Source organism: Chelonia mydas, chromosome 13, assembly GCF_015237465.2.
Source record: "Chelonia mydas isolate rCheMyd1 chromosome 13, rCheMyd1.pri.v2, whole genome shotgun sequence".
In the NCBI taxonomy this organism is placed as follows: domain Eukaryota; kingdom Metazoa; phylum Chordata; order Testudines; family Cheloniidae; genus Chelonia; species Chelonia mydas.
Genome location: NC_051253.2, coordinates 26120121 through 26147032, shown reverse-complemented (window position 1 = coordinate 26147032; position 26912 = coordinate 26120121). Strand labels below are relative to the sequence as shown.

At 41.0% G+C, this 26912-nt stretch overlaps 1 protein-coding gene across 5 annotated transcripts in view; it reads left to right on the top strand.

Annotated features, from left to right (window-relative positions):
* ITCH (itchy E3 ubiquitin protein ligase) overlaps positions 1–26912 on the top strand; it is a 121080-nt gene that overhangs the window by 88335 nt on the left and 5833 nt on the right. For all 5 annotated transcript variants that reach the window (XM_043526581.1, XM_027819545.3, XM_027819546.3 and 2 more), the window contains 11 exons: positions 4564–4692; positions 5556–5628; positions 8155–8226; positions 12666–12754; positions 13954–14113; positions 14414–14547; positions 16762–16902; positions 18647–18767; positions 19368–19472; positions 24659–24755; positions 25204–25276. In XM_043526581.1, coding sequence (XP_043382516.1) covers positions 4564–4692; positions 5556–5628; positions 8155–8226; positions 12666–12754; positions 13954–14113; positions 14414–14547; positions 16762–16902; positions 18647–18767; positions 19368–19472; positions 24659–24755; positions 25204–25276 — 1194 coding nt within the window. The remainder of the gene's footprint in view (positions 1–4563; positions 4693–5555; positions 5629–8154; positions 8227–12665; positions 12755–13953; positions 14114–14413; positions 14548–16761; positions 16903–18646; positions 18768–19367; positions 19473–24658; positions 24756–25203; positions 25277–26912) is intronic.

Here is a 26912-nt window from a genome sequence, read left to right as displayed (position 1 = left end):
CCTACCAACTTCCCCGAGACCAACGTGATCGCACTCCCCGAGTCTACTAATGCGGTGGTCTCTATACCATTCATCTTAACGGGTTTAGTGTATCTATGAGGGACCATCGCAACCCCGACTAGACTTATTAGATCACATGGTCCCCCTGTATCTCCCAGTTCACATTTCATGGGCTTTTCTAGATTTGGGCATTGGGCAGCGAAATGCCCTAAATTTGCCACAGGCGTAATATCGGTACCCCACTAGGGGCAGCCGCCTATCTTTCAGGCTGCTGGGCTTTATCCCCCAGTCCTCAAGTCTCTCTGGGACCGCCGGCTGCTTTTCCGCCTCCTTCCTCCCATCCATTGTCCGGCCTGGCACTCGGGCAAACCGGGTCCTCGGCACGGAGACTTGTCTCCGATTCTGGCGCCTGCCTTCCTTCCCCAGTGATCCGAGAAAGTTCTTGGGCTGCTAAGTGCCTCTCTACATGGGCAACTAGTTCATCATAGGAGGAGGGATCATTTTGACGGACCCATCCTCGTATGTCCAGCGGCAACCCCCTCATGTACCTGTCCAACATTGGAATTTCCACTACCTTTTCCGGCCCATGGGTCTCGGGGCGGAGCCACTTCTGGGCAAGGTGGATTAAGTCAAAAAGCTGGGACATTGGCGCTTTGTTGTCCTGGTATTTCCACTCGTGGAAGCGCTGGGCCCTTATGGCTGGCGTCACGCCTGACCTTGCCAGGATTTCTGCCTTCAGCTGGGGGTAATCCATAGCTGCTTCCATGGTCATGTCAAAATAGGCCTTCTGGGCCTCCCCTCACAGAAATGGAGCCACGATCCCTGCCCACTGGTCTTGGGGCCAGTCCTCCCGTAGAGCCGTTCTCTCGAACACGAGGAGATATGCTTCTATATCGTCATCCGTTGTCATCTTCTGTGAATAGTTGTTTGCCCACAGTGGCCGGGTCCCTTGGGGTCCGTGCGTCAGGGCTTTCAACTGGTTCACTACTTCAGTCAGGGTGGCTCGATCTTGGTCCGCTTGGTTCATCAGTAATTGGTTCATCTCCTGTTGGATATCTACTGCCTCTTGCTGTGTCACCATCTGTACCCTGGTAGCTTCTTGTTGGGCCACAGTGCCTGTATCAATGCCTTCACTACATCCTTTTTAAAGCCCTGCCCTGAGATGGCTTGCCACTAAGCCTTACTCACTCACCACATCCCACTGCTGACACCACATGTGGCAAAGTACCTTGTTCTCCTCAGCAGACTCAGTCCTTTTAGCCTTGGAGACATCGGCCTGAGCAAGGCAAATCCTTACAGGTAGCACAGGGTCCGGTTATTCCTTTCCCTGATCCGTCCCTTGTGTTGGTTTTCCTTCCCTTCTGGGGCGGGTGGAGTGTAGTCTCTCTTCCTTGAAGGGTTCAGTGTCTTGCTGCCCTTAGCCAACTGGCAGTTTCCCTCCTTCTCTTATTCTCTCCTCCCTCTCTTTCGACGCTGGGGAGGGTTTATAAAGGTCTCCACCAGTTGGAGCCAGCTGAACCTAATTAGCTCCCTAGCAACCCCTTCTCCACCTGAACCTTATTTCCCTGTGGTTATTTCCTCAGTGGACAGGGAGGGGCCTTTTAATCCCCTGGGACTAATTACTACCCCTCCCTTTTTTGTAGCTGTTTGTCCTGGGTTTACCACACTGTTTGTCCTGGGTTTACCACACTGTTTGTCCTGGGTTTACCACATCAGATTGTAGATATCTTCTCCAGTTGTACGTTCTTCCAATGGTCGGCAAAACAAGAAGTCTTCTTCAACCATACTTTCATTCACATAACGTACATACAGTAGCAGAATATCTAGATTAGCTACATCAGTTGATTCATCCAACTGTATAGCATAATGTGGACTATTTTTCACTCTATGTACAATTGTGGTCTCTACATTATTTGACATGTCATTAATTCTTCGTGACAACGTATTATTGAACAAAGGTACCATGTCAATCCTTTCTGCAGCCTTTTCTCCAAGCATGCAATGAACTACGTGTTTTATACATGGACCAATGAAGCTCTCTGCTATGGTATGGGCTTCTGATGCTTTTGCTACTCGGTAGCTCACACAGTATGATGCTTCAAGGGCATTTTCATTATCAGTACTTGCTTTGGATATAAAACTGGTAATGTCACTTTTCCTCTCAGCTAATTTTCACTTGAAAAAATCAACGGGCTTGTCGAGTTGTGCAGGATGCCTAGTTTCTAAATGGCCTGAAGTAGAGAAAGTTTGAGGCTTCTGTTTGCTAGAACATCACCACAAATCTCTCACACTGGTCTTGGACATTCTTGATCACCAGTGCATGTAAAGCCATATTTTATATAATCATTGTCATATTTTCTTTTCTTTGTAAGTGACTTTCCAGGACCATCATGATCATTAGACTTAGATTTTCCACAGTGTGGACTTGAGGAAACACTAGCGGATTCTTGTGTCTTTACACTTTCCTTTTTCAGCGACTTATCCATTGAACTTGTGTACAAAAGTTCTAATAAAAATAACACAGACTGCTAACAACCAACAAACGAGTGAATCTTCTCATTTTCTAAAGTCTCACTGAAGCAAAACAGCACTCCAGAGAGAATGACAATTACTGAGGCACCTTAAACACTGCTACACTGTCTACAGCGTGCTTCCTGCTGGTTTGGCTCGCAAACAGCTTTTCTTCCGCCACAAGGTCCGTCCCTACGAGGGTGCCCTGTGAGGGACAAATTAGCTTGGACCACTCCCCACGTCCAGTGTGGCTCGTGCTCACTCTGCCCTTGATGCCAGCTTCCCCTGTCTGACAAGGACAGGGGTCCAAGCTGCCACCTGCGCGCCTGGGGTCTCAGCTCCTGCCCTGCCCACCATAGGACTTAGGCTACTGGCCCCGCACTGGGGTCTGGGCTGCCGGCTCCGCACTCCATGGGGCTCCAGCTGTTGGATCCCATTGACTACCCCAGTCAACTGAGCTCCACTGAGCTTGGGCTGCAGGTCCCGCTGACCGCTGGGGCTCAGGCTGCCAGCCCCAGCTGCCCAGCTCCACTCTCCCTGGGGCTCGGGCTGCCAGCCCCGCAAGGAGCCCTGGGGTTCGGGCTTCTGGCTCCGCCGCTGACAGGGGCAGGGCTCGGGCGCCAGCCCCAACTGCCCGGCCCTTCTCTCCCTGGGGCTCGGGCTGTCTGCCCTGCAACCAGGTCTCACCTGCTGCCTCCAATGCCCAGGGTCCTCTAGCCGCCATTAGTGAAATTTTTCTGGTAAACCCCCAGGGGTTCACGAACCCCAGTTTGGGAACCACTGCTTTACAGCATAGCACTAGAGCAGGGGTTTTCAAATTTCAGTGCACTGCGATCCCCTTCTGACAACAACAATTACTACACGTCCTCAGGAGGCAAGGACTGAAGTCTGAGCCCGCATGAGCTCGGCTGCACCGGGCAGGAGGGGCCAAAGCCAGCCCTGGCGACCCCATTAAAACAGAGTTGCAACCCACTTTGTGGTCCTGACGCACTGTTTGCAAACTGCTGCTCTAGAGCATGAGAACCCAAAAGTTAAACATACTTGTCTTTTTAAATTATTTATTGTCCAAGCTGAAAGAGCTGCATAAAGTAGACAGGCAGCATAAATAACAAATGTTAATTTAAAAAAAAAAAATCTGTCAGATTATTAAGATGAAGGTAGAGTGGAACTGAAGTTCCCTTAAAGAAGGTGGAGTATTTCAATATATACTTTTTAGTCTATGAAATGTAGAACTTGAGGGAAATGTGCAAGCCTCCTGTTAGGAAATAATACAAATAAGTAATAACTAAACTACTGCTCAAAATCTCTTGACCTCCTGATGAGGCATGCAATACCTTCAGAGTGGCTGTGTGGAAACAATATGTTCTGAGAGCAAGAGTTACTGCAGAGATGTTACCATTCAGATCCTCCAGTTATCATCACCGGGACTTCCAGCAAAGTGTGAAATGAGAACCCCTGATATTTTTGATTGTTAAATTTACCACACAATGTTTGAAGCCATCCTAAATGATGATGGGTCAGTATAAAGGGAACAGTATTATTTTGATTTTGCTTTGAAGTTGTCTTATCATTTCTTGGCAATTTTTTCAAAGATCTGTGCAGATATTAATGGGGTGGTGATATCTCTGACATGCTATATCTTTCCTCTTTCTGACCGCTGTAATTATACGAATAATAGCAAATGCTGTTTAATAAAATTACTGTGATTTTTAAAAAATCTGGTTACACTGTCAAACAAAATTCTGTGTGCTGAGGAGAGAAAACATCCAGAAACTTTACCAGTTTTCTTCAGATTTCTATTAGATATTGGTTTTTCCTTCTTTGTAGTTGAATTTACCAAGCTGATCTTGATTATTCTGGTCTCACTGTGGTATCTGACATTAAAATTTTAAGAGTAAAGCCAAGTAGAAACAATTCCAAACAGAAAATTCCTCAGAGAAATCACCACAAGTTTTCCAGAATTTCTGCTAATTTGTGTTGTCCCTGTCCATGATCAGTTGACAGAATATATTAACTTGATCAATTATCTTTGTATTTTCTTGTGTCCCATAGTCAATTAAACGAGAAACCCTTGCCAGAGGGCTGGGAAATGAGATTTACCGTGGATGGCATTCCCTATTTTGTGGATCACAATAGAAGAACTACAACGTATATAGATCCCCGCACTGGAAAATCTGCTCTGTAAGCCTTTATTCAAGAAGACAAACTATATTACACTGAGATTTTTTTACATATGCTTTGTTTAACAGGTATTGCCAAGTATGGTTGGGTTTTTGGGGGGTTTTTTTTGTTGTTGTTGTTTGGTGTTTTTTTGCAGAAGGTTTTTGGTATACCAGTAGAGCTTTTAATTTCCCGTTATCTCTTCTACTGAGGATCTTCAACATCCTTGAATATTCTTTTCCCCCTACAAAAGCCATATTTTGAATGCTTTACAATTCCTAATTCTTGAGGCCCCTCTGATGGCTTGGATCTTTCCAGCCGAGTACTAGATAAGCCACTCTTTGGCCTCTAACTAAGCCACTCAGTCAATAAAAACTATTGTGCTAATGCTGTGTCCTCCCTTCTCCTTCTGTGTATTTTAGTGTGCAGGTAGATGCAAATTCAGTCCTTTAATATATTCTAGCATCCAGAGAACCAGGAAGTGGATGTATGCAGAATTGACGTGCCAGTTTAAGTCAGGTTGGATGCAAGTAGATTGGAAATTGGGGTTGGCATTTAGTTAATTTATTGAAAGAATCTTCTTGTTAACTTTGGGTCAACTAGACATCATGTTTTAAAAATTGCATATGAACCCAGAATCTTTCTAATAGGTGCATTTTGCAAGTTAAAAATAAATGTAAAGTAAATTACTCTTAAGGATTTTTTTAAAAAAAGAAAAAAAAACTTTTGTGAATGATGGCCTTTCCAAAGCATTCACACAATTAGAAAACTGGTTTGTTTAACCAGCCAGGTAAACCACATAGCTTCATAATTGTAGTATTTTGAAGCTGTTATCTTGACTTTCAGCAGCGTTTCAGAAACTTATTTTTTCTTCCTGTTTCCAGAGACAATGGGCCCCAGATAGCCTATGTGCGTGACTTCAAAGCGAAGGTCCAGTATTTCCGGTTCTGGTGTCAGGTAAAAAAAAAAATTAACATTGGGAATGGCTTTGTTGAAATGTGTCCTCTAAAGCTGCATCCAAACAGCTTCAGCTGGAAGAAAAGGAGTACTTGTGGCACCTTAGAGACTAACCAATTTATTTGAGCATGAGCTTTCGTGAGCTACAGCTGTAGCTCACGAAAGCTCATGCTCAAATAAATTGGTTAGTCTCTAAGGTGCCACAAGTACTCCTTTTCTTTTTGCGAATACAGACTAACACGGCTGTTACTCTGAAACCAGCTTCAGCTGGGACCATCTAAAAACATTTGAAGCAATTTAGATTAATACAGCTGGCCAGCATGCGCTGGCATAAGCTTTAAAACTGAGTAACTATCAGGCTTCAACATGGTTTTAAAACTTTTTAAAACAAAGAAGGGTTCAGTTTTGTCTTCCACAATTATTTTTGTGGTAACATTTCTAAAAGGCTCAATACAACAGCTTATTTCTGCTCTTCTTGTACAGAAGTTTGCATGAAGACATTTAATGGAATTCAGTGTAGCTAATGTGGAGTTAGTTTCTGCTTTAATTCCATACTTATAAGGCAGGAAGTCTAAGTCTTCCTAAGTATTTTTGTACTTTGATATATCCTTGAAGCGTCAAACAAATGTACTATGTGGCAAATTAGCTCATTCTGGTGATTAGACATACATATTGATATGCAGGTCTTTATACTCAAAACTTCCCACATATCAAGAGAATAAATCCCTTGGTCTGTAGCATAAGACCAAAAAAGTCTTAGGCTATGTCTATATTAGATACCTTACAGCAGCACAGCTGTACCACTGCAGCTGCACCACTGTAAGGTCTCCCGTGTAGCTGCTCTGAGCCAACGGGAGCGAGCTCTCTTGTCGGCATAATTAAACCACCCCAACGAGCGGCCATAAATATGTCAGCGGGAGAGCGTCGCCCACTGACATAGCACTGTACACACTGGTGCGTCTGGTGGTGGTGAAACTTATGTTGGTCAGGGTTTGTTCTTTTGTTTTGTTTTTTCTAACACCCCTGACCAACAAAAGTTGTATGGACAAAAGTACTAGTGTGGACATGGCCTTAGGCTCAAAGGATAACATTCTCAAAAGTGTGAAGTGACTTAAATGCCTGAGGAGCCGTCTACAGGAACAGATAGTTTGCAGCAAGCTGCAGTGTGGTCTACCCCGCACTAACCTGCCAAGGACTAGCTGCCTGTATGAACCCTGCTGATGTACATTAACAGTTAATGTACTTTGATCTAGTCCTCTTTGAAAAGGAACCTAGATCAAAGCGCATTAACAGGGTGTTAGTGTGCGTCAGCAGGGTCTGCAAGAACGGTTAATCCACACTGGGCTAGTGCAGGGTAGATCACATCCCCACTTGCCAGGAACCAGTTGTTCATGTAGGCAGGCCCTCAGCTTCATTGACTTAGGCCAGGTCTACACTACAGAGCTATATTGGTATAACTGTCGCTCAGGGGTGTGAAAAATTTGCACCCTGAGCAATGTAGTTATACCGACCTAACCCCCCCCTGTAGATTGAACCTATGTTGACAGGAGAGCTTCTCCCATTGATGTACCTACTGCCTCTCAGGAAGGTGGATTAACTACACTGATGGGAGAAGGTTTCCCATAGGCATAGTAACATCTTCACTAAAGCGCTACAGTGGCGCAGCTGCACCACTGTAGCGCTTTAGTGAAGACAAGCCCTTACGCCAGTGGTCCCCAAACTGTGGGATGTGCCCCCTGCGAGGGGAACATCTTCGGGGGGGGGGGGGCCCAGGCCAGCCTCCATGGGGGGCAGAGAGGGAGCACCACCCAGCTCTGCTCCGGCCCCTGCACACAGTACCAGCTCCACTCCTGGCCCAAGCTCTGCTCCCAGCTGTGGCTAGGCTCCCCGTTCTCAGCTGCTAGCTCCTGGCCACAGCCCCTAGCCTGGCCATGACTCCACTCCTGACCCAGGGGTGTATGGACACATTCCATTCCTGGGGAGGAGGGGGGCACAAGAGGAAAAGTTTGGGCACCAATGTCTTAAGCTCATAAGTCACTCAGGATCTACTTTGAAAATTAACAGAGACACTGGCATCGATAATTTTGCAGTTTGTATTTTTTGTGAGGAAAATAAATTTAAATATAAATCAGTTTAAAACTGAACAGCTTTCAGTTAAATTTGGGTGAGCAGTTTGTCTTGTTGAGAAGGGACTACAGATCTAGGCAAATTATCACATTGTGCTAGGTTACTATATTAGAACCTGTTTAAAACTATATCATGGGATCATATGTGTCATAGTGATATCAAAAGCAAATATTTATATTACCACAGTGCCTTAGGCCCCATTGTGCTAGGTGTTGTACAATGAACAAAAGGACAGTCCTACCGCCCCCAGTTTTGATTTTGTTTTTCTGTTTCACATAGGCCAGACAGATTCACCAGTCCCTTTTCTAATTTCTGTTAATTTTGTCTGAATGCTTATTCAAAACACTTATTTAAAAGCTGTATATATATATTTCACTTTTGAAACATTTTGCATTTCAGCAACTGGCTTTGCCACAACACATAAAGATTACAGTGTCCAGAAAGACATTGTTTGAGGACTCATTTCAGCAGGTATTGTATTGTTAACACATGCTTGCTTACTTTGTGTACAAAGCTGTACAGGGCAAATTTTTTGAACTTTGAGCTGAAAGAGAACATCACCCTTAATCTTTTGATATCTTAGGACTTGTCTACACTACCCGCCGGATTGGTGGGCAGCAATCAATCGAGCAGGGGTCGATTTATCACGCGATAAATCGAGCGCTCTCCTATTGACTCCGGTACTCCACCAGAACGAGAAGCGCAAACGGAGTCGATGGGAGAGCGTCAGCTGTCGACTTACTTCAGTGAAGACACCGCGGTCAGTAGATCTAAGTACGTCAACTTCAACTTCGCTATTCACATAGCTGAAGTTGTGTATCTTGGATCGACCCCGTGCAGTAGTGTAGACAAGCCCTCATTAATGATGGTTAAAGTGATGATTTTTTTAAAAAGCACTCATGCTATTCCTGGAGTAGATGCATAATTGGATACACAAGGCAATGTTAAAAACTTAGCATACAGCTGATATCTCTGTTTGGTGCTTGTGTGTATCAAAAAGATTACATCATAATTGTTTTGCCTCTCTTCTACTGCTCTGACAAGAATACATGTATCATTAACTGGTGTTTTAATTATTCAGGTTTGCTATACAGAAAACCACAGTCTTTAGCTGGAAATAAATCCTTTTAAAGAATATTTAAAAGGTTTTTAAGAAAAATAAATCTTCCTTCAAATGATAGTCCACATGTATTCGACTTCCGGTGTGCATGCACATTCTTTTGGCCAGCAGTGTCTGTGGGGGCCACACCTGCACCTTAGACATCCTTCCTTTCCTCCGTCCTCCCCAGAAAAAAAACACTAGAGGGCATAAAGAGTGGAGAGGGCCCAACCATCCCTCCGTTCCTTCTTTCTGCCTGTAGCAATGAGACAGAACTACTGCAATATCTCCTGCTTGATGCACTGTATTTAATTTTTTTCTTGGCTAGTTCATCAGTTCGTACAGTTTTCCTTGTTATAATGTCCACTGCCATTTAAAAAAAAAACAAAAACAAAAAAGCAAACTTTTTTTCTGTTAGGTTGAGGGACAACACCTGGTACCAGGGTCTAGCTGCTATGAATGAAACAAAGTCTTCAGCATTCAAAATCTGCTGTTCTTGTGACACAGCTATTCTGCTTTAATGGTGAGCACTGCCGGTGCCTTTTTTGCCTTGGAGAGGGGTACATCCCCAATAAATGCTCCATCTGTCACTCCTCCAAGAGACCACAGAAAGCAGGAGGTCCATCTCAAACTTTTTTTTCTAGAGTGCTCAGTGGAGTGCCTTCTCAAGACTTGGTGGGCCCTTTCTTCTCAGCTTTTAAGAGTCGTCTTCATTTAGTGCTCCTGTGAGCTGTAGCTCAGCTTCAAGCTCCCTGGCTCACTCTTCATTGAAGAGATCAAACCCTTTAGCTGCTAAGACCTCTTCCATCCAGTCATCAGAAAGGGGTAGGAGTGCAGTGAGTGCAGACCTAGGTCACCATCTCTGGTGCCTACTAAAAGGAGGCAAAAAACTTCACCAAGCCACTGTTTAACCTCATGCTGCAATTCATGGTCCAAATTGAGTCTCTCTGATGTCTCCGCAAGACCAGTCACCAGGTATCTACGGTACTACTTGAAACTATTACCCTGTCTGGAGTCCCAGAATAAGTATCTCCTCTTTTGGAGGAAAAACTTCCTGTCCTTCTGAACGTAGCAAGGAGTTATTCCCCATCCATTCACCTCACAGTCACTCTTATGGGCCATACTGGTCTGAGAGGGACTCCAGGACTCTCCATTACAAACATAGACCCAGGGGTCTCCTGGGGAATATTGACCAAGTTATCCAACCCTATCGCCCCAGCCCCTTACCTCTGCAATGTGCAGTCTTTCCCTTATTGGGCTCCTAGGGGTATTCAATTTCCTTCCCCTACGGGATGTTGTAGGTGTGCTCAAGAGGACCAGTTGTACAGTCCCATTCTCTGTACTGGCAAGATCATAATAGCAAGAAAGAACACCTGCAGGATACAGAAGGGCAATTGATTCCAGTAGCAGTATCCTCTTCCTTACCAGACAAGGCAGTAGTCTCTTCTATTCCTAGCAAGCCTGATGATTTTAAGATTTTTCCAGGACTTTTATGTGATATGGCAGAGATCTTGGAGATTCCTGTGGAGGTAGTTCAAGCAAATTCCAAAAATTATTGGATATTCTGCACTCCTCCATACCTGGTAGACTTGCTATGCCTATTAATGAAGGGCTTTTGGAACTGGCAAAAGAAAAAAACTGTGGCAGACCACAGAATCAGTGGTATCCATGGCTTAAAGAGCAGATAGATATTGTCAGATCCTTTCCCAAGTGGTAGAATATTTCTACACCCACCCAGTTCCAGGATCCCTGGTATTAATGGTGGTGCACAGGGGGTCCAATAACAACACAAAGAAACTTGCATTTTTTGGAAGGAAGACCTATTCCTCTGCAAGTCTGCAGATGTGTATTTCAAACTATCAGGCACTTTTGTCAATACATGACTACATCAGTTGGGACAAGGTATCACAATTTTATAGGACAGCTCTCACAAGAATGTAGAGAGGGTTTGAAATCCATTTTGTCTGAAGGTCAGCCCAAACATTCCTCAGGCTGTTGCGTGCTTATGATACAGCAGCATGTTCAATGGCTACTTCCATCACAATGCACAAGGCTTCATGGCTCCATTCTTCTGGAATACCAAACGAGGTCCAAACAATGATTGAGGACCTCCCATTTGAAGGTTTGCGACCTATTTAATGCCCGTACTGATGAAGCCTTGCATTCTTTGAAGGATTCAAGAGCCATTTTCTTCTCCTTGGGACTACATGCCAGTGTCTAGTAGGAAACAGGCCAGATCCAAAGCTTCATGAGACAGAGGCCCTCTGCTTATTACTACAATCCAGAGAGGACACTGAAGCCACTAAATAGGGAGCAGACATTCCAATGCAGGAGACCTTCTGTCTTTTCCTTCTCTACTGTATGTCCCATGTGTACTTGACAGCAGTAAGTTTGACACCATTGTTGAGAACTAGTCCGAACCATCCAGGATCTCTCTTTTCCCCCCATTTGGCAACTGCCATTTTATTTTGGGAAGCCTGGACTCTGATTACCTTAGACCAGTAGGTCTAGAAATTTATAAGCAAAGGGGTATTCTATCCAATTTCAGTCATTTACTATCCCTACCCTCTTTCCCCATCCATCTTCAAGGACCCCTCTCACAAGACATTATTAAAACAAGAAGTGGACTCCCGTCTAAATTTCAGAACAGTGGAAGAGGTGCTTCTGGAATTCAGAGGGAAGAGGTTTTACTTCCATTATTTCTTTAACGCCGAAGAACAAGGGAGACTGGTACATGCTTCTAGATTTGAGAGATCGCAACAAGTTCAACCATCACTTCAAATTCAGGATGGTAACTCTGGCAACCCTAATTCCCTCCTTAGATCTCCAAGGCTGGCTTGTGGCTCTTGGCCTGCAAGATGCCTACTTTCACATTTTGACTCACCTGGCACATAGAAAATAACCCAGATTCCAAATAGGAGCCTCTCACTACCAGTACAGAGTCCTGTCCTGTCGTCTTTCAGCAGCACCAAGAATTTTCATTAATAGCGGTTGAATTTCGTGGAAGTATAGAATTAAGCATTGCAACTGCGTATAGCTAGGAAAGCTCTTAAAATATGGCTTTCATTCCAAATTCAAGATCTCATGGGAGAGCACAAACTGTCCTTGGACAAAGATTTATATGAAATCACCACATCGACTGGATTGTTGTGAATGTCTGCTGTCTGACCAAATCAGCACAGTCACAAATTTGGTATTATGCCAAAAATAGCACTAAGGAAATTGCTTTGTAGAATCCAAGTTTATTTTTGGTACCAGAAATAAATATGGCCTGTCTGCAAAGATGAGTTTTATCTTGAAAATTATATTGCATCTACTTGTGGGCAGAAACTGTGGAATGGAAAATGTGAATTTGTAAACACATTTTAAAGAATTTATATTGTGGCTTTTTTAATTGTTTAGCATGTCTGTTAGAGACTTCTCTCGTATTCTTCCTGGCTAGCTTACTATTTAGTGTGACATCTTGGTGGTCCTCAATAGCCCCGTTTTCTTTTTGGATTAGCCACTGATTTGGGGTCCAGATTTTCATCCTTTTTATAGTTGAAAGACTATACTTGTTAGACTAATACATTCCATTTAACAATTCTTCCTTTCTGTCTCACTTACTTTTACACCTTTCATCTTCTGATCCGCTGGATAGAAATGTTTCTGCCAAGCCCTCAAACATTTCCTTAAATATTGCTTTATGCACTGCACCTAGTTCACTTCATGGTCAATGAAAATGTGATTTACACACTACTGGATAGCAAATAGTAATATTCCAAGACCAGCTGCTTTTATTCTTTATAACCATGTTTTTTCTTTCACTAAGATAATGAGCTTCAGCCCTCAGGATCTGCGAAGACGCCTGTGGGTCATTTTTCCTGGAGAAGAAGGTTTAGATTATGGAGGTGTTGCAAGGTAAACTAAAGAAATGTGTGTTTCACATAACAAATCAATCTGAACACCTCATTCTATGAATATTTGATGTGAGAGATTCCCACAAGGAGATGTTTTGTTTGCTGTCTTTTTAATATGCCAATGAGAGTTCCGCCCCCCCATAATATCACCTCTCCAATTCTAAAATGCATTGTCAAAACTATTGTAGGAGGATGCGTCTTCCTGTGTGAACATATATAAAGTTTAAAGTGCCTCAATAAAGTTTAGAGCAAGCATTTATGCAACTCTGTACAACTCATAAGACAAAACCATGAACTGCAGATTAGAGATTTATTGAAATACCTACTAAATGCTTTCTTATACATTATTCTCAAAATTTGCTCCATGTGCAAGTCTTTTTATAGTACTTAAAATGAATATGCACAGACTACTTGCAGATCTGTTTTTGCTACTTTGTTTCTTTTATATGCAGCATTACAAATTTAACCTTATTTAGTATTGTCAATGTGATGTAAAATGCAAGATGACAATATTGTGACGGGAGAGACAGTAGTATATTTCATGCAGTTCACTTTTTAACCTTGGGATTATACTTGAATTTTAATTTGAAAATAAATATCAAACACACATGCTTGCTACCAGGAAATTCTAATTTGTATTTAGTCTTAAGGTTAAAAAGTGAATTCTTGAACTTATGCTCCCAGCACAGAATTGGAACCAAGTTGTAGTATAATATGGATACCTCTTCCGCAAAAGGTGGTAGTGATAATTTTTTTAAAATATGAACCTGTCAGAATTGATCTCTACCAGATTTTCTGCTTCTCTTAGAAAAGCAGCCCTTGTAAATATCTGCCACAGAAAAAAGAAATTAACTTTCTAAACGAGAAATGCTCACTGAACTTAAGCACCCAGGCATATGTTAATGTATACAATAAACTAAAGCTTAAGTCAGTGATGACCTCATTTGAGAACTAGCCAGCTCTGGGCATTAGACGTTCTACTTTTTTGAGCTGCATTAGTTAACCATGTAGCGTACTGACATCTACTGTCTGTTAGCAATTGGTAACTTAATAATTTTCTGGACAGGCCAGTTTTACCAGTTGAGCACCAGCCAATCCCTAAAATAATTTTTAGCATATGTAGTAGCAAGGATACTTTCTAATGTCATCCCATTTTCTTTTGAAGTCTTCATGATTTTTTTGTTTCTTGTGTGGTTTCAGGGAATGGTTCTTTCTGTTGTCACATGAAGTGTTGAATCCAATGTATTGCCTGTTTGAATATGCAGGGAAGGATAACTACTGCTTACAGATAAACCCAGCTTCTTACATTAATCCAGACCACCTGAAATACTTCCGTTTTATTGGCAGATTCATTGCCATGGTAAGTTCAGATAATCAGTGCTCATCCACCATAGTGTGTGTTTATTTTTAAATGGTTAGTTTAAAACCCAGCAGTTGTTTCAAATCAAGAGATGAACTATTTAGTGCTTTGTTGCCAGATGGCTGGCTGTAACAGCTAATACATTCAGATCACATTTTGAGGTGTGCCATTAGTAGTGATGGTATTACAGAACATCTTACAACACCTTTGGGCTCCAGGGTTTATTTGATACACTATACTGGAATATTAGGTAACCAAGCATCCTTTGGATCATTCCTGGTCTGTTTTCATGTTTTTTAGGCTTTGTTCCATGTGAGATTCATAGATACAGGTTTCTCTCTGCCATTCTATAAGCGTATCCTAAACAAGCCAACAGGACTCAAGGATTTAGAATCTGTTGATCCAGAGTTTTACAACTCTCTCATCTGGGTAAAGTGAGTTTCTAACTTTTTCATTCGTTCTTTAAATAAAAATCCAGATGTTTTTGATGTGTCATTTTATTTGTGTAATTTAGATGTAAATTTGAAATGTTTTGCAGACAGATTTTGAATAACAGAACTGTATAAATTGCAGACCAGCATGAACTTCTTGCATTTTACTATAATTCCAACCTACATGTTCAGTAGTTCGGTAATGCTAAGGTTAACTGTCCTCCATAATTCACTAAATATTGCACAAACTAGCATTCTGTTGCTGCTTGTTTTCCCGTTGAATTAATCTGAGCATAAGCAGTCTTACACATTGTTGGAAATAGAAATGTCTGAATAGATAATCAAACATTGTTTCCCTAACAGTAGATTCAATATTTAAAAAAAAACATCTTTAGTGTAAGTTAATGTAAAAGGTGTTTCAGTGGAATCAGCTAATACCCAAACCCAGTATTACTTTCTTTTCAAAAAATGTTCCTTTTTATGAAAAAACAAAACCAAAAATAGGCCAAGTATTAGGATGTCTGAAATGAACAGTTAGTGGATCTCAACTTATCCTCACTTCCATCTAATCCTTCATCAGTCACCCCATCCAAATTCTACTTGTCTCATAAAATTTTCAAAAAAATATACTCCATAGTGTGTAAAAAAAAAAAAAAAAAAAAAAAAATTTCTAAAGCAATTAAAGCACTTCAAAGTTTAACTTGATTAAAACCCCTCTGCCTTGACTCCTCTGCTTCCTTGCACCCCCTCCCTTGACCCCATGACCTTTCACCTCTTTTCTCTCCCATCTATGCCCTCTCAATATCCTGTCCATGCTCTATGCACCCGTACCTCATAGCTTTCCCCTACCTTGAACGGCCCTTCTCCCCTGCAAGGGAGACAAAACAAATTTGGAGTTTGTTGGCCCAAGTCATTTTGGAAAGTTGAGTAAAAACAAGTTATAAAACTTCAGGTGTATTTTGAAAACATCATAACTTTAAGATTTTTTTTAAGCAAACTTCCAGAAAAAACTCTATTCTTGATTGAGGCGTAATATTAAAAATTTCAGTAAGATTAATTACTTTCTGGGGAAAGTGGAGGAAGATTTGAAAATAACGCTAAAAATGGAAAGCTAGATTCAACCCTGATGATTAACAAGGAGCTGATCCATAATAATGTAAATATAAGAGAAAAATGGGCCCTGCGGATGTCATCAGTAGCAAAAACTATAGGATTGTAGTTATTATTTATAAAGCACCTGCATTGCTGGAGCACTCAAGATGATTTATTTTATAATAAAATAATATGAAGAATGTAGTTTTAAAATGCCTTATAAACTTAACAAAAACAGGGAGGAGTCTCTTTAAAATGAAGGAAATGGAAACTGGGAGTAGAAAACAATAATTACAAGTCTTTTAAGGGTCAAACTTAAAAACACTTTTTGGAATAATAAATTTTAATAAAAAGACAATACTTACTTAGTTCTACTTGAGTGCAGGGGACTGGACTAGAAGACCCCTTGAAGTTCCTTCCAGTCCTACATTCCTATGATTCTGTGACACTGAGATATATTTAAAACTAGTGAGAAATGGATTGAGACAGGTTTCAGAAAGAAATCAGTCCCACACCTGGAGACTCACCACAGAAAGGCCCAGTGGCTTAGCAGTTTAAGATTGAGTGAAGGGAACTTTAGCTAGTAACTGGGGTTTGAGCAAGGTATCCAGGAAACTGAGGCTTAGAAAGAAAGTATAATCACTAGAGTTTACATATTTATCGGCTTTAAAGTCAAAAGTTCCATCATAAAATCAGCTTGGTATATCATCATCAGCTAAAGGGGGGGAATGCAGGAATGCATTTTTTGATACAGTACGATCACATTAACTCCAGACATCAAGTACTTCATTCTGCATAAGCTGAAAATGGCAGAAAAGCCCTGCTGAAAGACCTACAAGAGGGAAATAACAATAAACGATCCTTGTAATCATGAGAGGGCATGTGTTGCTGATGCAAAGTCATCCAACTAAATTACTGCTCAGCCTGCACACATTGTACAAGTAAAAAAGTGTACATGTAGCATCAGAGACATAGCTTTTTTTGGAAAGTACTCAAAAGTGATTCTTAATTTGAGGCATGAACTCCGAAAAAGTTTATTTAATAAGACTCTTGATAAAAACCTCATCTAATTGGCACAGGACTTCTTTGCAGTTCTTTACAATACGTGGTGTTTGCTTCTTGCAGAGAAAACAATATTGAAGAATGTGGCTTGGAAATGTATTTCTCAGTGGATAAAGAAATTCTAGGCGAAATAAAGAGCCATGATTTGAAACCTAATGGTAGCAACATTCTGGTCACAGAAGAAAATAAAGACGAATATATTAGGTAAGAACAAATGAGGGTTTTTTTTTAATCTATTCCTTTACCTCCATCTATTTCTTTCCCTAGTTAAAGCAGGAGTTGAATTTGTCTAGCTACATAATTTAAAGCCCACAGAAATACTTTAAATGAACAACTCATAATGTTAGCAGCAAGTGACTGTTTTGGATGTTGTTTCTGAAAAGTGACTTTTAAAAGAAGCTGAAGAGCCACTTTTATATTGAAGATGTTCAAGCTTAATGTCCAATATGCTCTGATAGTTAAAAATCTGAATGTCAGATTATAAACCATTTCAGAGTCTACTGAGATACTAGCCTACCACTTTTATACTGTCAGATTTAAAACCTTTGTTTACATGTCATGTGTTTTTTAATGTTTCTTTCTTATTGTCTGTTTATCAAAAATATGTTTAAAGTTCTGTTCTCAGCCGGTTGTCTGTTAGTTGCACCTGTAGTGCAGTCAAAATGCTTATTTTGTGATGTCACAGTCATAGGCCTGGAAAACATGGGGGTAAATATGAGATTGACTTCACCACAGGAACATTCTGAAGCTGTGTTGGGTGGGAGGGATTCTTTATTTGAAAAAGACACTGTTATCTTGAATACTAGCAAAGGGAATGCAGGAGTGTATGGGCCAAGTAAACTTGTTAATATTGAAGTCAATTCCTCCAAATTTGCTGTAGTACGAAAACCCTCCTTATAGATATGGACTTTCTGAAATAATACCTTACACCAGTGATGTGTATTGGAGGCAGAGAATAAACTCAATCTCATTTTTTCATTTCTAAATGATTTATTCTATTAAGATTACTGTTGGTTGGCAGGTCTTGGTATAATTACATGACTGAGCTGTGACAGTGTCAAACTGTATTGAACATTTCTAAATAAATAACACTAAGTCACACAAAGGGTAACACATTAGACAGGGAACACTTTTATATTTTGGAAGATATTAATAGAAAAACCCCTGAACAGAATCTGCAAAAAAAAACCCTTCTCTTCTAGCTTCCAGCAGCCCAGGTAAAGCTTGGATTCCTATTGCACTCCCACTTCTCTGTCTCTTCCTCTGTACCCTGCTTTGTCTCCTGAGTTGCTAGGATTGATATCCGAAATTAGCCTTCTCTCCTCTAGACTCCAATTCTCCAGGTTAGGCTTGAATTCAGCATAATATCTGCTTCTCCCTGGGTTCAGGTTCTCCGGGTCTCCTGCCTGCTTTTCACCCTTTTATTTATGGAGAGTGGAATTTCTGACACAGAGCAAAGTTTCATGATTAACAGACACAAATATGGAACTTTCCAAATGGACATAGTCGTTTCTTGGTAAGCCAGCAGTCCTCATTATCTTCACCAGTACAACTTGACCTAGTTTTTCCCTTTTCATGGTTAATGACTGAGATTTCTGGGGAGAATATTGGACAAAAATACAGCTTTTTGCTTTTTTCTCGAATACCTAGGGACTGCTGTGCACTCATTAGTATAATCGCTGGATAGATACCGCCTTCTCTTTGATCGTGTAAGCTTTTTCTTAGCCGAATGGTCAGAAATGGAAGGTTTTAACTTTCACTTCAATGCTGGTTTGCACTGTATTGAGATAAGGTTACAAATTATGTGGTGTTTTGTCCTCAGAACTTTCCATAATACTCTTTAACATAGTTCACAGTTCATCACAAAGTGGGCTAACAAAAGAAATGTGGATCTGGGCAGCTTGGGACAGTTTAAATGACAGATTACCTTATCTTTTTCCTTTTCCAGGTTGGTAGCAGAGTGGAGACTTTCCCGAGGTGTTGAAGAACAGACACAAGCTTTCTTTGAAGGCTTCAATGAAATTCTTCCACAGCAGTACTTGCAGTACTTTGATGCCAAGGAACTAGAGGTGAGGGACTTATTTGGGTATGGGTAGGTACAGTTGCAATTAAAGTGAACAAGACTCAGTGGGAGTCCAGCCCTCAATTTGCAAAACAGAGCTGTGTGATTGTTGAAGAAACTGTTGGTTAGTGGTGAAAATTTTTCCTAAACAGTTTCTTTGGTTAACACATTTCCCCCAGGAAGCATTTTTTATTTAAAAACAAAAATATGGAAAAGTTATATACACAGAAGAGAGCAGTGTTACTGTTCACACTGGGTAGTCATATTTAATATTTCTTTTAACCGAGCTCTATATTTGAGGTCCAAAAACAGGCAGTTGTTCATCTTTTCATTAGGGAAGATTATCCCATTCTGTCTGGTTTCTTTATAATCAGAGATTACCCTTTCCTATAGTAGGTCTGAATAAAGCTCTGTGTCTGTGAGGTCACCAGCATTACTGCTTATTGATAGGTGGAAGCAAGCAGCTACTTTAAAATAAAATAAAAAGTGAATATACAGTCATAGTAGGTGTTTCCAAGTGCAAGCACAGATGTCCTTTGCTGCCACCATATAGAAGCCATTGAAACAAAATATTAGCTTATACGTCTGTATTCTCCCCCTGAAAAAGGTGCTTTTATGCGGAATGCAAGAGATTGACTTGAATGACTGGCAGAGACACACCATCTATCGGCACTACACCAGGACCAGCAAACACATTATGTGGTTTTGGCAGGTTTGTGGTTGATTTTTCCTTTATCTTTAAAAGTAAGAATTACAGAAGGGGTGGGATGATGCTACAGCACGATGAGTAAAAACCAAAATCACAAAGCAAGTCTGTGCTACCATAATAGGTCCAGTTCCACTTTATTTGTGCAAAGTAATGCACATTGGAAAACACAATCCCAACTATACATACAAAATGGTGGAGTCTAAATTAGTTATCACCACTCAAGAAAGAGATCTTGGAGTCATGGCTGGCTCTCTGAAAACGTCCGCTCAATGTGCGGTGGCAGTCAAATAAACTAACAGAATGTTAGGAACCATTGGGAAAGGAATGGATAGGACAGTAATTATCCTAATGCCACCATATAAATCCATGGTACACCCACACCTTAAGTACTGCATGCAGTTCTGGTCACCTCATCAAAAAAAAAAGATATATTAGAATTGAAAAGGTATAAAGAAGGGCAACAAATTTGGTTACGGGGATGGAACAGCTTCCATATGAAGAGAGAGTAAAAAGACTGGCTGTTCAGCTTAGAAAAGAGACGACTAAGGGGGAATATGACAGAGGTCTATGAAATCATGACTGCTGTGGGGAAAGTGAATAAGGAAGTGTTGCTTACCCCATCATATAACACAAATACTAGGGGTCATCCAATGAAATTATTAAGCAGCAGGTTTAAAATTAACAAAAGGAAGTTCTTCACACAACACAGTCAACCTGTGGAACTCATTGTCAGGGGATATTGCGAAAGCCAAAACTATAATGGCGTTCAAAAAACAAATTAGACAAGTTCATGGTGAATAGTTCCATCAATGGGTATTTGTCAAGACGGTCAGGGATGCAACTCCTGGGAGAAGCTGGGAGTGGACGACAGGGTGGATCACTCAATTGGCTGTTCTGTTCATTCCCTCTGAAGCACCTGGCATTGGCCACGGACAGAAGACAGGAGACTGGGCTAGATGGCTCATTAGCCTGATCCAGTGTGTTCGTTCTTATGTTAGGCTATCATGCAGCCAGACAAAATGATCTGGCTGACACCATTCTCCATTCTCCAGTAGTCAGAAAGCAGAACGAAAATACCAGGTTCCATCCCAGGATTTGAGCTGTTCTATCTACATCCACTCCTGACTTTTTAGATGGATCCATAATGAATGAGAGAATTTGTCAGAGCTGTGCTAGGTCACCCCAAGACAGACACTAAAAAGCTTGGTGTTTTTGGTGGAAAAATTTATTCCAAGGAAATCTATAACTTCAGATTGCCAACCATCACACCTGATTGTTGCAGTGTGACTTCTCCAAGTAGGAAGCCATATCCTGTTTAGTCACCAAGCTACCTGAAGATTCAAGGGAGCAGTTTCAGTCACTCATGGCTGAGGATTGCCTCATAGCTTATTCAGTGCTACACACTTCTCAGTCTGTGGCAACGGATGTACTGATGCAATTCTTGGGAACCCCAGTAGAGGTGCAACAAACGATTAAGGGGCTTCCCCTTAGAAAAGTGTGCCTTGTTCTTTTCCAGAACAGATGAGACTTTGCACACTCTAAAGCACTCCACAGAAAGAAAACACAGCAATGGCTGAAGTGTTAAATGCCTTTTTTGTTTGTTTTCAGCAAAAAGATTAGCAGTGATCAGACGAATAACATAGTAAACATCAGTGTAAATGGGATAGTTTCTAAGGCTAAAACTGGGAAAGAACAAGTTAAGAAACACTGTACTTAGACAAGTTAGATGTCTTCAAGTTGGCAGTGCCAGACAAAATACATCCTGGAATACTTAAGAAACTGACTGAAGACATCTCTGAGCCATTAGCAATTGTTGAGAACTCATGGAGGACTGCAGAGATCCCAGACAACTGGAAAAGGGCAAATATAGTACCTATCTATAAAGTGGGAATAAGGACAACCCAGGGAATTATAGACCTGGCAGCTTAACTTCAGTACCTGGAGAGATTATGGAGCAAATAAACAATTAATTTATAAGCACCTAGAAGATAATAAGGTGATAAATAACAGTCAACATGAATTTGTCAAGAACAAATCATGTCAAACCAAACTAATATCTTTCCTTGACAGAGTAACAAACCTTGTAGATGGGGGGGGAAGCAGTTGGTGTGATATATCTCAATTTTCGTAAGGTTTTTGCTACTGACCTTCTCATAAGCAAACTAGGGAAATTTGCCTAGATGAAACTACTATATGGTGGGTGCACGATTGGTTGGACAGTTGTACTGTTTTCAGTAGTTCACTGTCATGTTGAAAGGTCATATCAAGTGGGGTCCCACAGGGATCTGTCCTAGGGTCTTGTTCTATTCAGTATCTTCATGAATGATTTGAACAATGGCATAAAGAGTGCACTTATAAAGTTTGTGGTTCTGGGAGGGGTTACAAGCACTTTGGAGAACAGGATTGGAATTCTATATGATGACAAAGTGGAGAAATAGTCTGAAATAAATAGGCTAAAATTCAGTTGTGACAAATGCAAAGTAGTACACTTAGGAAGGAAGAATTGATTGCACAAATACAAAATGGAAAATGACTGCCTAGGAAGGAGTACTGCAGAGAAGGATCTGGGGTTATAGTGGATCGTAAACAAAATGAGAATCAACACTTGCAAAAAAAGCAAACATCATTCTGGGATGCATTTGTGGGAGTGTTGGAAGCAAGACATGAGAAGTAATTCTTCCGCTCTACTCAACACTGTTAAGATCTCAACTGGAGTATTGTGTCCAGTTCTGGGCACCACACTTCAGAAAAGATGTGGACAAATTGAAGAAAGTCCAGAGAAGAACAATAAAAGTGATTAAAGGTCTAGAAAACATGACCTATGTGGAAAAATTGAAAACACTGGGTTTCTTTAGTCAGAAGAAGAGAAGACTGAGGGGGGAAGTACCTAAAGCGTTGCTCTAAAGAAGAGGGTGATAAATTGTTCTCCTTATCCACCGAGAACAGGAAAAGAAGTAATTGCCTTTAATTGCAGCATGGGAGATTTAAATTAAACGTTAGGAAACTGTCAGGGCAGTTAAGCACTGGAATGGATTACCTAGGAAGGTTGTTGAATCTCTGTCATTGGATGTTTTTAAGATCAGGTTAGACAAACCCCTGTCAGGGGATGGGCTAGATAATAGTTGGTCCTGCCTCAGTGCAGGGGACTGGACTAGATGACCTCTTGAGGTCCCTTCCAGGCCTGCATTTCCTTGATTCTCTGATAAGAATAGTTCTGAAGTGCTTGGGACTTTACACCCCCACAATGAAAAGGACACTATATCATCCTCTATACCAGCCTAGACAGCAATATTACCATCAGGCAGACCAACCTAAGAAGAGGAAAAGATCACAGAGGAGGCAGCAGATGCCTGCCTTTTCCTCAGGTAAAGGCATCCCCAGGCCTCAAAATAGCAGATTTGACTCATTTGAGGACAGCATGCCAGTGGACCTGGATCCATCTGGCCCTTTCCTGCCTTTCTGGAACAGGTTACCCCATTTCCTGCAGACGTTTGTAGAGCAACAGCATGGTCCTCGGTCTGTACTTTTACCAGACATTCCAGACTGTTGCTTCAAGGAAAGATCCAGACGTAGGCAAGGCAGTCCTACAGTCCCTCTTCTGATGAGACTCGGAGCCCCACCTCCTGAGGTAACAGCTTGGGAGTCACCTACAATGTAATGGACACATGTAAGCACTCAAAGAAGAAAAAACAGTTACTGACCTTCTTGTAACTGCTGTTTTTCTAAATGTGTTGTGTGTGTCTGTTACATGACCCACCCTTCTACCCCAGTGCATCAGAGTCTGCCACTGGACTCTAGAGCAAAGGAACAGGAGGAGGGGTGAGGCTTCTCTGCCCTCTGAGGAGGTGAGCAGGGCTGCCCAATGGGTACTGCTGGGGAAAATTCTCCAGCACCAGTGCAGATGCCTATAGTGTAATGGACATATGCAACACAACTCAGAACAACAGTTAGGAGAAAGTAAGTAGCCTTTCTTTCTATCTAAGAATTTGCAGCAAAGCCCACCCTTCTATCATGCATCTTATTAATAAAGCCCAACACAGATCAGGAAAACATGCTACCTGCTAAAAGAAAGAAATGGCCATAAGGTGTGAAGAAGTAGTTGCCCTAGCAGTGCTGATGGTTTTCAGCTTTATGATAAAGTATTTCACAACTTCTGCTGGGATGGACCTAAGATCAGAGAGACTTGTTAACAGGTTTCCTCAATTTAGGAGTAAAAACCTGCCTTGTAGGGGCAGCTAGTGACTGGCGCTACTGACCATTCTGAACCCCAAAGCACTAAAGGTACTCTGCGTCCCCGGGGCTTTATTACAAAGTGTGAATCTGAAATGGAGACAGAGCATTAGTGATGCTACTGTCAGTCCCTGCATACAGCAAGCCTGGAAATACGTATTTTCCTGCAGGTGCTGGAGACATTAATTCCCTTATGACTGCCATGACCCTTGGAGAACTAGATGTTTGGCTGTTGGCAATAGGCACTACAGCTTAGTTATTCAACCGGAGTATAATTTTTCTGTTATCAAAATTACATTCTGCTCTCTTCCCTCCTCCCCCAATATATTAATACTGCCACCAACATGGGAATATAGTCCCAGGAAGGGTATGTTTCCTGTTACACCAGTAGAAAGCCAATCTTTCAGCCAGACGTTAGCATGTCAAATGTTGGATACTGAGTGTCTGATGTTCAAAATGAAGATTAGAACGGTGTAGTATTAAATGATGATCACCTCTTGGACAGTTAGGTTTCTGAAAAATATTCTAAAATACTATTTTCTGTCTTTCCTAAAATAAAAATATTTAGGAGCTATCTTGATGCACTCCAAAGAAAATTCTGGTAGTCACTTATGCAGACAGAAACCCAACATGTTCTTAATTCTGAATAAAGAAACCAAGTAACTTAAATGTAACCTAACATGTAACTTTTTATGTTCCTCTTCACCTAACTCATGTTCTTTTGAGCAAGTAATTTAACCTCTCTATTCAGTGCCTTATTTGTGAAATGGGGATCATAATGCTTCCCTAACTTTGTAAGGTGCTGAGAGAGACTTTATTAATGCGTACTATTACTGCTCCAGAGGATTTTCACAGTAATATAACTAATTGGTTAATTTATGGTCATAGATGTTCTTTGTGAAAATAATTGTATGTAGAAGGCGCACCTACGTATCTGTTTTATATTCGTTCCCTTTCAGTTTGTGAAAGAAATAGACAATGAGAAGAGAATGCGACTATTGCAGTTTGTTACAGGAACATGCAGATTACCAGTTGGAGGATTTGCTGACCTCATGGGTATGTAGAATAATCCTTCTAATGTATTAGCTCATTTTTTAAAAGGACAAATTGTATTTTGTGATTGTTTATGAACAGCTTTTTTGTAATGAATCAAATCAAATACATTTCACTAGCTATTCTCATAATTCCCCATTATATTTCAACCATGGCAGGGTGGAGAAAAACATACACTGATCTCGAGTGCTCCCAGACTTCCTTCAAAACCATTTCTTTAAGTTTGTGCACTTCACCATGTAAATGGTTTGATCTGGCTGGAGATGAGTGATTGAAGGCAGACTTCTTTATTCTTCTATTGCCAGTAAAGATAATCTTGTCTTTTTGGGGTGCTTTAGATTTGATGTGTAGAATATTATCTATTGCATTAAGGAAAGCTAGCTATATCCCACACTTCTCATGCCAGTTGCAAATATGGGTATCACTTTAAAATACTTGATTTTTATTGCAGGGAGCAATGGACCCCAAAAGTTTTGTATTGAAAAAGTTGGAAAAGAAAACTGGTTACCCAGAAGTCATACTTGGTGAGTACTCGTTAGATTAGAATATTATTGTCCTTCTAATAATCCTTTGTTAGACTACTTTAATATTTTAGCAAGGGTTAATATAGCAACAGTTTATTTTGGGACTCTAAGCATAAATGATGCTCAGAAATATATAGGGGTCCAGAGATTACAAAGAAAAATTAACTCTGGCCTGGAATCTGCTTTACAGCCACAATCACCCTGTATTCTGCAAATCCTACATTAGCTTTAGCGAAAGTGGAGAATGCCCAGGACCTTTTGGAGTCAAGCCTTAAGTATGGATAATCATTTTGAACTGAATCGTAGTTTAGTATAGAACCAAAACAATTTTATAGTTCTTACTCTAAACCTTAGTGATCCACATATTTGTTTCCAGTGGGTAATCAACCATTTATTTTTTTAACTTGATTTACATTTTTATTGCCCTCCACTTGTTTCTCTGGCCAGCTGTAGCAAATAATACCCTCTGCAAAAGTGGAACTGCCTGTAAAAGGAAACTGACCCCACACTTCAAGAAGGATGTGGGAAAATTGGAAAGAGTCCAGCGGAGGGCAACAAAAATGATTAGGGGGCTGGAGCACATGACTTACGAGGAGAAGGCTGAGGGAACTGGGATTATTTAGTGTGCAGACAAGAAGAATGAGGGGGGATTTGATAGCTGCTTTCAACTACCTGAAAGGGGGTTCCAAAGAGAATGTATCTAGACTGTTCTCAGTGGTACCAGATGACAGAACAAGGAGTAATGGTCTCAAGTCTAGGTCGGATATTAGGAAAAACTTTTTCACTAGAGGGTGGTGAAGCACTGGAATGGGTTACCTATGGAGGTGGTAGAATCTCCTTCCTAAGAGGTTTTTAAGGTCAGGCTTGACAAAGCCTTGGCTGGGATGATTTAGTTGGGGATTGGTTCTGCTTTGAGCAGGGGGTTGGACTAGATGACCTCCTGAGGTCCCTTCCAACCCTGATATTCTATGATGAGCATCACATAATCCTAGTTATTTTCCGTCTACAGCTAGATCCAGATAGAAAGCATTGCTTCCGGCACTGTTTGTGCCTCAGTTGATAGGTTGGTGCTTGGCATGTTTTGATGGACATGTTAGGAGTCAAGTATTTATATTGCATGAAATGTATGAATGCTTTGGAGTATGGCAGGGAAGGCACAAATGATATTGAGACTGCTTTTTGGAGTGTGGTAAGGGGAATACATTGGACTAGTTCTCTATAGCTGAGATAGATGTTTCAGTAAAAATAAAGTATTGACACACAAAATGGAGCCAGGATAGTCAGAAATTATGAATAGCTGTAACTCTGACTTCAAGTTTCAGAGTAACAGCCGTGTTAGTTTATATTTGCAAAAAGAAAAGGAGTACTTGTGGCACCTTAGAGACTAACCAATTTATTTGAGCATAAGCTTTCGTGAGCTACAGCTCACTTCATGCGATGAAGTGAGCTGTAGCTCACGAAAGCTTATGCTCAAATAAATTGGTTAGTCTCTAAGGTGCCACAAGTACTCCTTTTTCTGACTTCAAGTTGTTTCTTATATAACAATTTTTTTCCTTGTAACTGCACTTTCTATAAATAAAGCTTTAATCTTAGCTCATAGCCAGCTGTCTTTTGTAAGACTATCCTTGGGCAAGTC